The sequence below is a fragment of the Salvelinus namaycush genome, chromosome 20 (assembly GCF_016432855.1).
Source record: "Salvelinus namaycush isolate Seneca chromosome 20, SaNama_1.0, whole genome shotgun sequence".
NCBI lineage: Eukaryota > Metazoa > Chordata > Actinopteri > Salmoniformes > Salmonidae > Salvelinus > Salvelinus namaycush.
Genome location: NC_052326.1, coordinates 53,839,505 through 53,858,433, shown reverse-complemented (window position 1 = coordinate 53,858,433; position 18,929 = coordinate 53,839,505). Strand labels below are relative to the sequence as shown.

General features: G+C 38.9%; 1 protein-coding gene across 1 annotated transcript in view; it reads left to right on the top strand.

Moving 5' to 3' along the window:
* LOC120064874 (metabotropic glutamate receptor 7) overlaps nucleotides 1-18,929 on the top strand; it is a 410,691-nt gene that overhangs the window by 221,038 nt on the left and 170,724 nt on the right. The window contains exons 3-4 of the mRNA XM_039015466.1: nucleotides 10,579-10,714; nucleotides 16,872-17,026. Of these exons, the coding sequence (XP_038871394.1) occupies nucleotides 10,579-10,714; nucleotides 16,872-17,026 (291 nt within the window). The remainder of the gene's footprint in view (nucleotides 1-10,578; nucleotides 10,715-16,871; nucleotides 17,027-18,929) is intronic.

The following is an 18,929-nucleotide window of genomic DNA, read 5'->3' as shown; positions in this document are numbered from 1 at the left end:
GGTTGTAGAATTTGTCGTTTCTATTCTGGATTTTGATAATTAACGGGTATCGGCTTAATTTTGCTCTGCATGCATTATTTGGTGTTTTACGTTGTACACCAATGATGTTTTTGCAGAATTCTGCATGCAGAGTCTCAATTTGGTGTTTGTCCCATATTGTGAATTCTTCGTTGCTAAGAATTCACAATATGGTTTCTATAACTGATTCAAGTATTTTTAGCCAGCGTAGAAGGCCCTTCTTGCCTTATCTCTCAGATCATTTACAACTTTGTGGAAGTTACCTGTGGTGCTGATGTTTAGGCCAAGATAGGTATAGTGTGTGGTCTAGGGCAACGGTGTCTAGATGGAATTTGTATTTGTGGTCCTGGCAACTGGACCTTTTTTGGAACCCCAATATTTTTCTTACTGAGATGTACTGTCAGAGCCCAGGTCTGACAGAATCTGTGCAGAATCTAGGTGTTTCTGTAAGCCCTCCTTGGTTGGGGACAGAAGCACCAGATCATCAGCAAACAGTAGACATTTTACTTCAGATTCTAGTAGGGTGAGGCCGGGTGCTGTAGACTGTTCTAGTGTCCTCAAGCTGCATCCCTGTCTCACCCCACGGCCCTGTCTCACCCCACGGCCCTGTCTCACCCCACGGCCCTGTCTCACCCCACGGCCCTGTCTCACCCACGGCCCTGTCTCACCCCACGGCCCTGTCTCACCCCACGGCTGTTGTTTGTCAATTATGGTGAGCAGGGTGAATACGTGGTCTGTTGTATGGTCATTTGGTAAAAATCCAATTTGACATTTGTTCAGTACGTTGTTTTTATTGAGGAAATGTACACGTCTGCTGTTAATGATAATGCAGAGGATTTTCCCAAGGTTGCTGTTGACGCATATCCCACGGTAGTTATTGGGGTCAAATTTTTATCCACTTTTGTGAATTGGGGTGATCAGTCCTTGGTTCCAAATATTGGGGAAGATGCCAGAGCTAAGGATGACGTTAAAGAGTTTAAGTTTAGCCAATTGGAATTTGGTGTCTGTATATTTTATCATTTCATTTAGGATGCCATCAACACCACAGGCCTTTTTGGGTTGGAGGCTTTGTATTTGGAGAATCCTGTGGGTTCTGGTCTTTAATAGCTGATTCTAAGATTTGTAAATGATCATGTATCTGTTTTTGCTGTTTGTTCTTTGTTAAAGAGCCAAAAAGATTGGAGAAGCATCTCCGTTTTGGATAGATGACTCTTCACGTTGTTGTTTGTTTAGTGTGTTCGAATTTCCCAGAAAGGGTTAGAGTCTATGGGTTCTTCAATTACATTGAGCTGATTTCTGACGTGCTGTTCCTTCTTTTTCCGTAGTGTATTTCTGTGTTGTTTTGGTGAATCACCATAGTGAAGGTGTAGACTCAGGTTTTCTGGGTCTCTAGGTTTTTGGTTGGATAGGTTTCTACATTTCTTTCTTAGGGTTTTGCATTCTTCCTCAAAACCATTTGTCATTGTTTTTAGATTTGATTGGGAAGCTGAAAGGTCAAATATACTGTTTAGGTTTTCTACTGCCAAGTTTACACCTTCTCTATTACAGTGAAATGTTTTCTCCAGGAAGTTGTCTAAAAGGGATTGAATTGTTTTTTGTGGGTTTCCACTTTCCTTCCGTCTATAGCATTTCTTAATATTGTGTAGTCCCTTTGGCTTCATGCTTCATGATTTAGTATTGCTCTGTTCAAGTACTGTATACTCTGATTTTGTTGTGATCTGATAGGTGCATCAGTGGACTGACTGTGAACGCTCTGAGAGACTGGGTTGAGGTCTCGCTCTCTCGCACTCTCTCATGTGCTCTCTCTCTCATGCGCTCGCACTCTCTCTGTCTCTGTCTCTGTCTCTGTCTCTCTGTCTCTCTCTCTGTCTCTCTCTCGCTCGCTCTGTCTCTCTCTCTCTCTCTCTCTCTCTCTCTCTCTCTCTCTCTCTCTCTCTCTCTCTCTCTGTCTCTGTCTCTCTCGCTCTCTCTCTCTCGCGCTCTCTCGCTCTCGCTCTCTCTCTCTCTCTCTCTGTCTCTGTCTCTCTCTCTCTCACTCTCTCTCTCTCGCGCTCTCTCGCTCTCGCTCTCTCTCTCTCTCACTCTCTCTCACTCTCTCTCTCTCTCTCGCTACCAAAGGAACCACTTTGCCATCTAGCATTCTGGTCATTTAAAAAAATAATAATGCCTCACCTATTTGTCTGCTGTTGGTGTTTTGTATTGCATTAATATGTTGCTAATAAAGCAGAGGGTCACGGAATGTGTCGTCATTCAGAGGAAAGGAATACTCATCTGCTGTACATCTACAGATGAATACAGTGAAGGCTACATGTTTTCTTATCAAATTAGGCGCACTTGATAATAGTTTATGCTATGCATGGTACGTACAAAGGAATGGATTACTACATGCACAAAGGTGAGACAGTGGTTTTATATGTGATAGTTGGCTCTAAATAAATAGCTGGAGGGATGAATTATAGTTGTCTTTCTTTATCAATTTATTAAAGATTCCTTTTTTTTGTTGTTGCCGTATATACGGGATAGGCATGGTACACATCGTCCAACAAAATGCTTACTTGCAGGTTCCCTCTGCACAATGCAACAATAACAACTAATAAAAGATAAGAATACGAGCATAAAATAAATGGTTCAATAGAATAGAATCGACATTTTAGTGTAACCGATGTGAAATGGCTAGCTAGTTAGCGGTGGTGCGCGCTAATAGCGTTTCAATCGGTGACGTCACTCGCTTTGAGAACTTTAAGTAGTGGTTCCCCTTGCTCTGCAAGGGCTGCGGCTTTTGTGGAGCGATGGGTAACGATGCTTCGTGGGTGACTGTTGTTGATGTGTGCAGAGGGTCCCTGGTTCGCGTCGGGGCGAGGGGACGGACTAAATTTAAAACTGTTACATTAGCATCAGTATAATACAGGAAGGCACAATTTATAGTCCAGTATTTACACATGTTTTGGGGAAGGGGGGGCAGTATAAACTGAGCAGTATAATAAGTCTGGTAGCAGCAGGTGTGTTTGTGTGTGTGTGTGTGTGTGTGTGTGTGTGTGTGTGTGTGTGTGTGTGTGTGTGTGTGTGTGTGTGTGTGTGTGTGTGTGTGTGTGTGTGTGTGTGTGTGTGTGTGTGTGTGTGTGCGTGTGTGCGTGTCTGTGTCTGTGTGTGTCTGTGTGTGTGTGTAGCATGAATGTACGTGTGTGAGTATGTCTGTGTGAGTGATTGAGTGCATGTGTACTAAGATGCAGAGAATCAGAGCAGGTGGTCAGTCCAGTTCAAGTGCTCTACAGGCTGATGGTTTGTAGATGGAAACTGTCTTTTTAGCCTGTTGGTATCAGACCTCTTGCTCCAAAACCGTACTAAGATGCAGAGAATCAGAGCAGGTGGTCAGTCCAGTTCAAGTGCTCTACAGGCTGATGGTTTGTAGATGGAAACTGTCTTTTTAGCCTGTTGGTATCAGACCTCATGCTCCAAAACCGTACTAAGATGCAGAGAATCAGAGCAGGTGGTCAGTCCAGTTCAAGTGTTCAGCAGTCTGATGGCTTGTAGATACCAACAGGCTCAGAGACAGTTTCTATCAGACCTCATACTCCAAAAGCGTCTGCCCGACAGTAAAGGAGAGAACTGCTCGTGGGGTCATTGATGATGCTGCAGGCCTTCCTCAAGCACCGTTTCGAGTAGATGATTTGGAGCACGGTTCCAGTCATGTACTGGGCCGTCTTCACCACCCGCTGGACTGCCTTGCCGGGCCGTGATTCAACCAGTCAGGACGCTCTCGATGGTGCCGTAGTATTTGGAGAGGACCTGGTGCGGCAAGCTGAATTTCTTCAGTCGCCTTAGGAAGTAAAGATGCTGTTACGCCCTCTTGATAAGAGTGGTGGGGTTGTTGGTCGGTGATGTTGACGTCAAGAAACTTAAAACTGCTGACTCTACTACAGTCCCATTGATGTGAATCAGGACATTTACCCTCCTCTGCTTCCTGAAGTCAACAATCAACTCCTTTGTTTTGATCACGTTAAGGAGGGGGGGGGGGGGGGTTGTTGTCATGACACCACAATGCCAGTACACTTATCTCCTCCCTATAAGCTGACTCGTTGTTGTTGGTTATCAGGCCTACAACTGGGGTGTCATCAGCAAACGTAATGATGGTGTTGGAGTCGTGCCTGGCCGTGCAGTCATGAGTGAACAGCGAGTACAGGATGAGGCTGAGGGGCCCCCGTGTTGAGGATTAGCTTGGCGGTTGTGTTGTTGCCTACCCTTACCACCTGGGGGCGGCCCATCAGGAAGTCCAGGATCCAGCTGCAGAGTGAGTTGTTTAGTCCCAGGGTCCTTAGCTTAGTGTTGAGCTTTGAGGGCACTATGGTGTTGAACGCTGAGCTGTAGTCAATGAATAGCATTCTCACATAGATGTTCCTTTTGTCCATGTGTGAAAGGGCAGTGTGGAGTGCAATAGAGATTGCATCATCTGGATCTATTTGGGCAGAATGCAAATTGGAGTGGGTCTAGGGTTTATGGGATAATGGTGTTGATGTGAGCCATGACCATCCTTTCAAAGCATTTCATGGCTACAGACGTGAGTGCTATGGGTCTGTAGTCATTTAGGCAGGTTAACTTAGTGTTCTTGGGCACAGGGACTATGGTGGTCTGCTTGAAACATGTTGGTATTACAGACTCAGACAAGGAGAGGTTGACAATGTCAGTGAAGACACTTGCCAGTTGGTCAGCGTATGCTCGGAGTACACGTCCTGGTAATCCGTCTGGCGCAGCGGCCTTGTGAATGTTGACCTGTTGGAAGGTCTTACTCACATCGGCTGTGGAGAGCATGCATGCTCTCATGCATGTTTCAGTGTTATTTGCCTCGAATCGAGCAAATAAGTTATTTAGCTCATCTGGTAGGTTCGTGTCACTGGGCAGCTCTCGGCTGTGCTTCCCTTCGTAGTCTATAATAGTTTGCCAGCCCTGCCACATCCGACGAGCGTCAGAGCCGGTGTAGTACGTTTCGATCTTAGTCCTGTATTGATGCTTTGCCTGTTTGATGGTTCGTCTGAGGGCATAGCGTTATTTCTTATAAGCTTCCGGGTTAGAGTCGCGCTTCTTGAAAGCGGCAGCTTTTAGCTCAGTGCGAATGTTGCCTGTAATCCATGGGTTCTGGGTGGGTATGTACGTAAAGTCACCTTGGGGATGACGTCCTCAATGAACTTACTGAGAAAGCCAGTGACTGATGTGGTGTACTCCTCAATGCCATCGGAAGAATCCCGGAACATGTTCCAGTCTGTGCTAGCAAAACAGCCCTGTAGTTTAGCATCTGCTTCATCTGACCACTGTTTTATAGACTGAGTCACTGGTGCTTCCTGCTGAAATTTTAGCTTGTAAGCAGGAATCAGGAGGATAGAATTGTGGTCAGATTTGCCAAATGGAGGGCGAGGGAGAGCTTTGTACACATGTCTGTGTGTGAAGTAAAGGTGGTCTAGATTTCTCCCCCCGCTGGTTGCACATTTAACATGCTGATAGAAATTAGGTAAAACTGTTTATGTTTCCCTGCATTAAAGTGCCCGGCCACTAGGAGTGCCGCCTATGGATGAGCGTTTTTCTGTTTGCTTATGGCGGTATACAGCTCATTGAGCGCGGTAGTAGTGCCAGCATCGGTCTGTGGTGGTATGTAGGCATCTACAAAAAATACATAAGAAAACTCTCTCGTTAGATAGTGTGGTCTACAGCTTATCATGAGATACTCTACCACAGACAAACAAAACCTTGACACTTCCTTAGATATCGTGCACCAGCTGTTGTTCACATCAATGCATAGGCCCCCGCCCCGTGGCTTACTGCTGTTCTGTCCTGCCGATTGAGTTTATAACCCACCAGCTGTATGTTCATACCCAAGAAGACTTGAGGCTGTAATTGTTGCCAAAAGGTGCTTCTGACAAAGTATTAAGTAAAGGGTCTGAATACTTATAAAAATGTAATATTTCAGTTCATTATTTTTTATACATTTCCAAAAATGTTTTTGCTTTGTCATTATGGGGTATTGTGTGTAGATTGATGAGAAAAAAATGATTTAATACATTTTAGAATAAGGCTGTAATGTAACAAAACGTGGAAAATGTCAAGGGGTCTGAATACTTTCCGAACGCATTGTAGGTGTTCCTCTTGTTCAGATGTGTTACTGCCGTGTGAACAGCTATAGAATTATCACCTTCCGTGGAGCTGTTGGAACGGTAGGCAAAGTGGAGTGGGTCCAGTGTGCCTGGCATGCTGGCCTTGATGTGGGCCATGACCAGCCTCTGGAATCACTTCATGATGACTGAGGTGAGTGCGACGGGGAGATAGTTAGTTATTTGGCCATGTCACCTTGTTTTTCTTGGGCACTGGGACGATGGTGGTCTCTTTTAAAGCAGGTGGGGACTACAGCCTGGGAGAGGGACAGGTAGAAGATGTCTGAGAGGATGGCCGCCATCTGGTCAGCACACACATCTGGGCTGGCGGCTTTGTGGGTATTCACTCTTTTGAGAGTTTTTCTTCACGTTCCTTTCGGGGAGAGTGAAAGCACCTGGTCATCCGGAGCAGCAAGAGTCCTCCTGGATGACTTGGTATTGTCTGCCTCGTAGCAAACATAAAATGAGTTAAACTCATAGACTGTGATAAACTCAATCTCTGAATGTGCGGGGACATCCTCTCCGGATGAATTTAATTGGTCGGCTAACAATAGGTGATAGATCAATTCCGTCATATCAGTTCAATCCAAGTGGTCAGGGGAGCGTAGGTTTGTGTCTTAACTCAGAGACATCAGTGAGGCTCTAAACAGATGTTCTGGTTATGGTCTCTGTTTCTCTGCAGGCAATAAAGTGGACCAGATATATACAAAACCAAGGTCAGACAGATTACACACCAATGCACCAAGGTGACACCAAGATCAGACAGATTACACACCAATCGGATTCTAATAGTGGACTTCTCTTCTGATGCAGTAGTTCTATGTCCATCGTGTAATTTGGATTATTTACCTTTTTTAGAAGGCTTGAGTCCACTTTAGATTGTGAGACGAACAATGCAATCATATATATAGTAATGAGTAATAATATAATAATCACATAATGATCATACACAAATAAAACATGTATAAACTAGTAATTAGGTCAAATAAAATGTTCTCCTTGATCTGTATAATCACTATCTATACTTTGTGCCACAAAATGTCCAGTTTCATATCCTACTGTATAATGTTTTCGGTCCATTGCCGGTTGCATGCAACCCTCACAACATGAGGTTCCTTCCCCGGGAATACTCTTAGTCATGACAACACCGACAGAATGCTGTGCGTGTGCCTCGCATGTAGGCCGGGACAGAACATGCTGTGGAACTTCAAATATGCTGGAGGCACCAGAAGTATTTTAACCATGCGGTTTATTTAGCATCACAGCAATATAATATACTGCCTTGCTTTTGATCTCTCCAGGCCACCATAGGTTATAGCTGTTTTGCTATCCAGTGTAGACCTACTTCATTGTATTACTGTTCTGGATGTGAGGCTCCATGCTCTTGAAAGTGCTGTTCCTGGTTAGAGGGTGATATAACTCTGCATGCCCTCAATTTTAAAAGTGTGTCGAATAAATCGTATAGTTAGCATGCTGCTGTCAACGGGAGGCTGTGAATACATGATGGTGTACATGTTTGAGGTGTCTGAGGAAGTCTCCGGCTTCAGCAGGTGTCTGTTCAATGCTTTTGGGTGATCTCTGTTACTCCAAGCAAGAATAAGGATCTCATTTTAACTCAACACACCAATGGAATTTTGCACATTTTGAGCAATGACATGTGTCTTTACCCCAGAAGCTGATAATATTGCAGTCCATAACATACATCAACCCCTAGTTAAATAAAGATTAAATAATAATACATGTAATAGAAGCGGTTTTGAGAGCCATGTTTGTGTGATGATTAACTTTGTCTTAGCCCTTTCTGTGAGCCATGTTTGTGTGAGGATTAACTTTGTCTTAGCCCTTTCTGTGAGCCATGTTTGTGTGAGGATTAACTTTGTCTTAGCCCTTTCTGTGAGCCATGTTTGTGTGAGGATTAACTTTGTCTTAGCCTTCTCTGTGAGCCATGTTTGTGTGAGGATTAACTTTGTCTTAGCCCTTTCTGTGAGCCATGTTTGTGTGAGGATTAACTTTGTTTTAGCCCTTTCTGTGAGCCATGTTTGTGTGAGGATTAACTTTGTTTTAGCCCTTTCTGTGAGCCATGTTTGTGTGAGGATTAACTTTGTCTTAGCCCTTTCTGTGAGCCATGTTTGTGTGAGGATTAACTTTGTGTTAGCCCTTTCTGTGAGCCATGTTTGTGTGAGGATTAACTTTGTTTTAGCCCTTTCTGTGAGCCATGTTTGTGTGAGGATTAACTTTGTCTTAGCCCTTTCTGTGAGCCATGTTTGTGTGAGGATTAACTTTGTCTTAGCCCTTTCTGTGAGCCATGTTTGTGTGAGGATTAACTTTGTCTTAGCCTTCTCTGTGAGCCATGTTTGTGTGAGGATTAACTTTGTCTTAGCCCTTTCTGTGAGCCATGTTTGTGTGAGGACTAACTTTGTCTTAGCCCTTTCTATTTTTTAATTTTTTATTTAACATTTATTTAGCTAGACATGTGTTTCTTACAGTAAGGACCATGCTACCAAACAGAGATGTTTTAACTCCCAACTTAAACGTTGTGGTTTGTGACAGGAATATGGACTCAGTGAAATATATTCTGCCACTTTCTATCCCTGTTCAACATACAGTGCATTCTGAAAGTATTCAGACCCTTTGACTTTTTCCACATTTTGTTACAATACAGCCTTATTCTAAAATGGATTAAATAAAACATTTTCATAAGCATTCTGCACACAATACCCCATAATGACAAATTGAAAACAGGATTTTATAAATATTTGCATATTTATAAAAAACAACAAACAGAAACACCTTATTTACATAAGTATTCAAACGCTTTGCTGTGACACGTGAAATTGAGCTCAGGTGCATCCTGTTTCCATTGATCATCCTTGAGCTGTTTCTACAACTCTATTGGAGTCCACCTGTGGTCAATTAAATTGATTGGACATGATTTGGAAAGGCACACAGCTGTCTATATAATGTCACACAGTTGACAGTGCAAGTCAGAGCAAAAACAAAGCCATGAGGTCAAAGGAATTGTCCATAGAGCTCCGAGATAGGATTGTGTCGAGGCACAGATCTTGGGAAGGGTACCAATTTTTGGGGGGCAGTATTGACGAAAGTGGCCTCAATCATTTTAAATGGAATAAGTTTGGAACCACCAAGACTCTTCCTAGAGCTGGCCACCCGGACAAATGGAGCAATTGGGGGATTTAGGCCTTGGTCAGGGAGGTGACCAAGAACCTGATGGTCACTTTGACAGAGCTCTAGAGTTCCGCTGTGGAGATGGGAGAACCTTCCAGAAGGACAACCATCTCTGCAGCACTCCACCAATCAGGCCTTTATGGTAGAGTGGCCAGACGTAAGCCACTCCTCAGTAAAAGGCACATGACACATGACAGCCTGCCAAAAGGGACTGGGAGACAAGTCAGGATCGAGATAAAGATGAATGGAGTGAATTTCAGAGAGATCCTTGATGAAAACCTGCTCCAGAGTGCTCAGGACCTCAGACTGGGGCGAAGGTTCACCTTCCAACAGAACAATTACCATAAGCACACAGCCAAGACAATGCAGGAGTGGCCTCCGGACAAGTCTCTGAATGTCCTTGAGTGGCCCAGCCAAATAGCTGTGTAGCGACACTTCCCATCCAACCTGACAGCGCTTGAGAGAATCTGCAGAGAATAATGGGAGAAACTGCCCAAATACAGGTGTGCCTAGCTTATAGCGTCATACCCAAGAAGACTCGAGGCTGTAATCGCTGCCAAAGGTGCTTCAACAAGGTACTGAGTAAAGGGTCTGAATACTTATGTAAATGTGATATTTCAGTTTTTTATTTTTAATACATTTTCAAAAATGTCAAAGAAGCTGTTTTTGCTTTGCCATTATGGGTTATTGTGTGTAGATGTGATGAGGAGAATAAAAACAATTTCATCATTTTTAGAATAAGGCTGTAACGTAGCAGAATGAGGAAAAAGTCAAGGGGTCTGAATATTTGCCGAATGCATTGAATAACTGTGTGCAAAGGCCTTCCCACTGGACACACACTGGTTGAATCAACATTGACGTATAGTCCACCTTTATTTATTTTCAACATGTCTAGGTGCCATTTTTCATATTGTACAGCATTGTAAAGTTCAAATCAATGTGTATGGGGATGTTTGGTAATTGGCTGGCTGTGGTTTGAGGAAGATTTTTTTTCCGGGGGGGGGCAGTCTGGCCATTATATCTGCACAGAGGTGGTCCTTACGTAATTTGCTTCACAAACTGGAACTTCATAGGTTATATGTTTATTTGACATTTTATAGATTTTATTGCATTTTTACAGATTTTATTTAGTTTTTACAGATGTAATGTTTGTAGTTTTTAGTAGGTAACGTTCTTGTTCAAGGTGATTGTCCCAATTTGAGGTACCTCACCTGAAGCTCATTACTTTTCATTTCAGGTGGGATCTGCATCGCTCAGTCCTTGAAGATCCCTCACAATCACAAGCAGGAGAACTTCGACAAGATCGTCAGGCTGCTTCTGGACACCCGTTACGCTCGGGCAGTCGTCCTTTTCACCTCAGATGAGGACATACGGTATGTGTCTAATAGTTATTATCCCCTTGAGCTAAAGCCTAGGCATTTATCCCCTTGAGCTAAAGCCTAGGTATTTATCCCCTTGAGCTAAAGCCTAGGTATTTATCCCCTTGAGCTAAAGCCTAAGTATTTATCCCCTTGAGCTAAAGCCTAGGTATTTATCCCCTTGAGCTAAAGCCTAGGTATTTATCCCCTTGAGCTAAAGCCTAGGTATTTATCCCCTTGAGCTAAAGCCTAGGTATTTATCCCCTTGAGCTAAAGCCTAGGTATTTATCCCCTTGAGCTAAAGCCTAGGTATTTATCCCCTTGAGCTAAAGCCTAGGTATTTATCCCCTTGAGCTAAAGCCTAGGTATTTATCCCCTTGAGCTAAAGCCTAGGTATTTATCCCCTTGAGCTAAAGCCTAGGTATTTATCCCCTTGAGCTAAAGCCTAGGTATTTATCCCCTTGAGCTAAAGCCTAGGTATTGGCTGTGTGCTAGCGCTCTAACCAAGATTTCAAATATTATCTGTACCACTGAAGGGCTGCTCAGTACCTTGGGAATTAAAACTGAAAAGCTAAAAGACAGTTCAGGAGTTCGGCAACTGAATTTCACTTCAATAAGGTTTAATTTAATACTGATGCATTTCGGAGCAGGCGCCATTGTCACAGCACTATGCATCTCCTGTTCATTATCTCAACAAGCATACTGTGTGACAACAAGTTTAATGATTTATCCCTGTGTTTGCGGAAAGGAAGACTCCACACAAAATGTTCTGTTGGTTTATTGAAACAAAGTATTGAACCTTTAGGTCTTCATCAAAGGGGATTGGAGTGTTGTTTCAAGGAACCACATGGGGAGGATAAATGATTGAACTCAGTCTGTGGAATTCTCTTTCTGATGTCTCCCGGGTGGCGCAGTGGTCTAGGGCACTGCATCGCAGTGCTAGCTGCGCCACCAGAGTCTCTGGGTTCGCGCCCAGGCTCTGTCGCAGCCGGCCGCGACCGGGAGGTCCGTGGGGCGACGCACAATTGGCATAGCGTCGTCCGGGTTAGGGAGGGTTTGGCCGGTAGGGATATCCTTGTCTCAGTATGTAAAATGTAATAAAATGTATGCACTCTACTGTAAGTCGCTCTGGATAAGAGTGTCTGCTAAATGACTAAAATGTAATGTAAATGTAATGATCATTCCTCTATCAGCTGAAACAGCTTCAGACCACCTTATTGGTCAATTTCACACAAGGTCCAACCCGAAATTGTATAGCATTATACATAGTGTAGTATTAAATTATAGCATTATAGTAAAGCATTAGTATTATAGTACATAGTATTAAATTATAGCTTTATATTATAACATTATATTACAGCATTGTACATAGGATAGCATTATAGTATACAATTATATTATAGAATTATATTGTAGCATTATAGTATATTAAGGCATTATACAGAGTATAGTGTTAAATGACATCATTAAAGTATAGCATTATAGTATAGCATTATAGTATAGCATTACATTATAGTACAGCATTATGGTATTGCATTATAGTATAACATTATAGTACAGCATTATATTATAGCATTACATTACGGTATAGTAGTACATTATAGTACAGCATTATAGTATAGCATTACATTATAGTATTGCATTATAGTATAACATTATAGTACAGCATTATATTATAGTATAGCAGTATATTATAGTATAGCATTATAATGTAGTATAGTACTATAGCATAGCATAGCATTATATTATATCATTATATTATTGCATTATAGTATAGTATAGCATTATATTAAAGCATAGCATTATAGTATAGCATTATAGTATAGCAGTATAGTATAGCAGTATAGTATATCAGTATAGTATAGCAGTATAGTATATCGGTATATTATAGCAGTATAGTATTATAATATAACAGTATAACATAGCATTATATTTTAGCATTATAGTATAGCATTATATTATAGTATAGCATTATAGTATATAATTATAGTATACTATTTATGGTATAGTATTATATTATAGCAATATAGTATATCATTACATTATAGTATTATAGTGTAGCATTATATTGTATCGTTATATTAAAGCATAGCAGTATAGTATAGTATAGCATTATAGTATAGCATTATAGTATATTTTTATGGTATAATATTATATTCTAGCAATATATTATATCATTATATTTTATCATTGTAGTATAGCATTATATTATAGTATTATAGTATAGTATAACATTAAGGTATAGTACTACATTATAGCATTATATTATGTCATTATAGCATAGCATTAAATTATAGCATTATTTTACAGTATATCATTTTAGTATATCAATATATTATAGTATTATAGTATAGTATTACAGTATGACATTATAGTATAGTATTACATCATAGCATTATAGTATATCAGTAGATTATATTATTATAGCATACATTATAGTATAGTATTATATTATAGCATTATATTATAGCATTAATTTACAGTATACCATTGTAGTATATCATTACATTATAGTATTGCATTATAGTATAGCATTATAGTATTATATTATAGCATTATAGTATAGCATTATAGGATATCATTATAGTATAGCATTATATTATAGTATTATATTATAGTATTATTGTATAGCATTGTAGTATAGCATTATAGTATAGTATTATATTATAGCATTATAGCATATCATTATGTTATTACATTATAGTACAGCATTATATTATATCATTATAGTATATCAATGTACAGAGTATATCATTATAGTATATCAATGTACATAGTACATCATTATAGTATATCAATATACAGAGTATACCATTATAGTATATCATTATACAGAGTATATCATTATAGTATATCAATGTACAGAGTATATCATTATAGTATATCAATATACAGAGTATATCATTATAGTGTAGCATTATAATATATCATTACAGTATACCGTTATAGTATATCAATGTACAGCATTATAGTATATCATTATACAGAGTATATCATTATACAGATTATATCATTATACAGAGTATATCATTATACAGAGTATATCATTATAGTGTAGCATTATAGTATATCATTATAGTATATTGTTATAGTATATAGTATAGTATATCAATGTACAGAGTATATCATTATACAGAGTATATCATTATAGTGTATCATTATACAGAGTAGGTCATTGTAGTATATCATTATACAGAGTGTATCATTATAGTGTAGCATTATAGTATATCATTATACAGAGTATAGCATTATATTTAAGCATTATATTTGAACATTATAATATATTGTTATATTATAGCCTTATATTTTAGCATTATATTATACAATTGTATTATGGCATTATACAGAGTATGGAATTATAGCATAGCACTATATGTAGTATAGCATTATAGCATAGCGTTACAGTATAATATAATATTAAAGTATAGCATTATAGTATAGCATTATATGTAGTATATGATTATAGTATAGCATTACAGAATAGCATTATAGTATAGCATTATATTATGGCATTATACAGAGTATGGCATTATAGTATAGCATTATAGTATATCATTACAGTATAGTACACTATTATATTATAGCATTGTATTATAGCATTACGTGTAGTATAGCATTATAGTATAGTATAGCTGTATAGTATACTCTTATATTATAGCACTATGCTATAGCATTATACGTAGTATAGCATTATAGTATAGCATTATATTATAGTATTATATGTAGTATAGCATTACAGTATAGTGTTACAGTATAGTATACTATTATATTATCTTATTATTTTACAGCATTATAGTATAGCATTATACGTGATATAGCCTTATAGTATAGCATTATATTATAGTAGTATATGTAGTATAGCATTACAGTATAGTGTTATAGTATTCTAATCTATTATATTATTATTTTACAGCATTATATTATAGTATTATATGTAGTATAGCAGAACAGTATAGTGTAATAGTATACTATTATATTATATTATTATTTTACAGCATTATAGTATAGTATTATATGTAGTATAGCATTATTATAGCATTATATTATAGCATTATATGTAGTATAGCGTTATAGTATAGTATACTATTTTATTCTATTATTATTTGATAGCATTATATTATAGCATTATACAGTATGTCGTATAGCATTATATTATAGTATACTATTATATTATATTATTATTTTACAACATTATATTATAGCAGTATATGTAGTATAGCATTATATTATAGTATTATATGTAGTATAGCATTACAGTATACTATTATAGTATATTATTATTTTACAGCATTATATTATAGTATTATATGTAGTATAGCATTACAGTATAGCATTACAGTATACTATTATATTATATTATTATTTTACAGCATTATATTATAGTATTATGTGTAGTGTAGCATTACAGTATAGTGTTATAGTATACTATTATATTATTATTTTACAGTATTATAGTATTGTGTGTAGTGTAGCATTACAGTATAGTGTTATATTATACAATTATATTATTATTTTACAGCATTATATTATAGTATTATATGTTGTATAGCATTACAGTATAGTGTAATAGTATACTATTATATTATATTATTCTTTTACAGCATTATATTATAGTATTATATGTAGTATATCGTTATAGTATACTATTATATTATATTATTATTTTACAGCATTATATTATAGCATTATACGTAGTATAGCATTATATTATAGTAGTATATGTAGTATAGCATTACAGTATAGTGTTATAGTATTCTAATCTATTATATTATTATTTTACAGCATTATATTATAGCATTATACGTAGTATAGCGTTATAGTATAGTATACTATTATATTATATTATTATTTTACAGCATTATATTATAGCATTATACGTAGTATAGCGTTATAGTATAGTATACTATTATATTATATTATTATTTTACAGCATTATATTATAGCATTATACGTAGTATAGCGTTATAGTATAGTATACTATTATATTATATTATTATTTTACAGCATTATATTATAGCATTATACGTAGTATAGCGTTATAGTCTGTATTTATTTTCTTAGTCAACCTTGTGTTCTGTTTCTTTGTGTTCTTGAACGTAGCCCCGTCTTTCATGTTTGTTCATTGATTTCACCTGTGTTTGTTTCTCACCTGGTCTCGTCAGCTCCTTATTTAGTTCATTTCATTCTGTTTGTGCCTTTGTGAGGTATTGTTCATTTTGACTCTACTAAGCCTTTTCCTAGATCATTTGTGAGAACCAGTTATAGCCTGCAGTCCTAGTTTTGATTCACCTGCCTGTTTGTCCCCCTGTGTATGACCTTTGCCTGCCTGTGACCACGATTCCTGCCGTCTGCGAAGGCGAAATAAACACCTGATGCACTCTGCGCGTGAATCTACACCTCTTTCTCCCGGAGTATTCATTACAATAGTATAGCATTACAGTATAGTATACTACTATATTATAGCGTTATATGTAGTATTGTATTATAGTATAGCATTATATTAAAATATTACAGAGTTGATACTAATGTATCAGTCTTGTCACAAGATCTTGGATTAATTCAATTTGTGATACAGAATTAGGTGTAATCTGTAGATCCACATCAAAACGGATACAATTTAACATCCTGTTGATTTATCTGTCAAGACAATATAACAAACTTCCTGATCTCATTTGAGGAAACATCTCTTCACACTAGCAAATCTTTCTGTACAGACAAAATCGAACGGAAGACAGAACAGAAAGAACTACGTTCCTGAGGAGTACAAGGGGGTGATGACAGAACAATCTACCGTTTGAATAACTTTGCTGTGTGTGTGTGTGTGTGTGTGTGTGTGTGTGTGTGTGTGTGTGTGTGTGTGTGTGTGTGTGTGTGTGTGTGTGTGTGTGTGTGTGTGTGTGTGTGTGTGTGTGTGTGTGTGTGTGTGTGTGTGTATTTCAATAGTGTCTTGGGGGCCTTGGGAGGATGCAGAGCAAAAATACAAATTTGACTATATCCTATCTTATCCTATCATATCCTGCCCTATCATATCGTGTCCTATCCTATCATATCCTGTCCTGTCCAATTCCTGTCATATCATATCCTGTCCTATCATATCCTGTCCTATCATATCCTATCATATCCGGTCCTATCTTATTATATTATATTAAGTCATATATGTGTCTGATTGCAGGGGTATCCTGAATGCCAGTAAGAGGGCGGACCAGGTGGGTCATTTCCTGTGGATCGGTTCAGACAGCTGGGGAGCCAAGAACAGCCCTGTCCATCAGTTAGAGGAAGCAGCAGTGGGAGCTGTCACTATCCTGCCAAAAAGAACAACCATTGCCGGTAGGTTGTGCCTGCAGAAACAGCCTGCTCAGAATGACTTTTAGTGTAGAGAAAAAACACTGCTTGCTGTCTTTCTGTCCCCTCTCTTTCCTTTCTCTCCTTGACTGTGGAAGAATATTGTACAGCCCAAATCCTTTGCTATTTGTCTTGAGATTTATAGAGATATACACTGAGTGAACAACTTCCTAATATACAGGTAACCCCCTTTTTGCCCTCAGAACAGCCTCAATTTGTTGGGACATGGACTCCACAAGGTGTCGAAAATGTTCCACGGGGATGCTGGCCCATGTTCACTCAAATGCTTCCCACAGTTGTCGAGTTGGCTGGATGTCTTTTGGGTGGTTGACCATTCCTGATACACACGGGAAACTGTTGCGTTTGAAAAACCTTGCAGCGTTGCAGTTCTTGACACACTCAAACCAGTGTGCTTGGCACCTACAACCATACCCCGTTGAAAGGCACTTAAATATTTTGTCTTGCCCATTCAACCTCTGAATGGCACACACACACAATCCATGTCTCAATTGTCTCAAGGTTTAAAAATCCTTCTTTTACCTGTTTCCTCCCCTTCATCTACACTGATTGACGTGGATTTAACAGGTGACATCAATAAGGGATCATAGCTTTCACCTGGATTCACCTGGTCCAGTTCATGGAAAGAGTAGGTGTTCCTAATGTTTTGTTCACTCAGTGTATGTTGTGAGGTATATTTTTAGAGCTGTATTTGCTAGATATACTGCAAGATATGATGCAATATAGAAATATATGTTTCTACCTTCTTGACCTATATATTCAACAATAAAATAAAAAAAATTACTAGGCAAGTCAGTTAAGAACAAAATCTTATTTTCAATGACGGCCTAGGAAAAGTGGGTTAACTGCCTTGTTCAAGGGCAGAACGACAGATTTGTACCTTGTTAGCTCAGGGATTCGAACTTGCAACCTTTCGGTTGCTAGTCCAACGCTCTAACCACTAGGCTACCCTGCCACCCCATACATATAGGCATGGTATGCGTGTGCATGTGTGTGTGTGTGTGATGTAGTTAGGTGTATTACCGATGACCACCAGTCGTCAGTATTAAAGTAGATCACAACCTCTCTGAATGTCTCTCTTGATGTCAAATGACACCCTATTAACTATATAGTGCACTACTTTCAACCAGGGCATTACAAGTGTTGACAGGGCTCTAGTCAAAGGTAGTCCCCTAGATATGGAATAGGGTTCCATTTGGGACATATCCCTGCAGGGTAAAGTCTACTACTGAGTGAGAGTCATCGATGCTTCGTGCCTGAGCCTCCCCAAAAAGGCCAGTCAGAAAAGCAAGATGAAACTGTGGGACTCTGAGTTGGAGTTGTTGGAGTCTGTAACCTTGAGCTTGTGGGTGTAATTGGTCATGGGAGAACCCACAGGTGCCAAGTTACGAAATGGTCTCCCTTTGATGATTTCAGCAATAGTTTTTTCTTTTTTGACAAATGATTTATGGAAATGGATGTTTCCGGGACCCTGGGGTTGGAGGGAGGGAGAGAGAAGGGGAAAACGCACAGCACACACAGCACCCCCGGTCATGGAGACACTTTTAGTTATAACACACAACGCAACCCCAATCAGAGAGCCACATTTAGTTAAAACACACACAGCACCCCCAGTCATAGACACATTTAGTTAAAATACACAGCACCCCCAGTCATAGAGCCACATTTAGTTGAAACACACAGCACCCCCAGTCATAGACACTTAGTTAAAACACACAGACCATCCCCAGTCATTGAGACACATTTAGTTAAAATACACAGACCACCCCCAGTCATTGAGCCACATTTAGTTAAAACACACAGACCACCCCCAGTCATTGAGCCACATTTAGTTAAAATACACAGACCACCCCCAGTCATTGAGCCACAT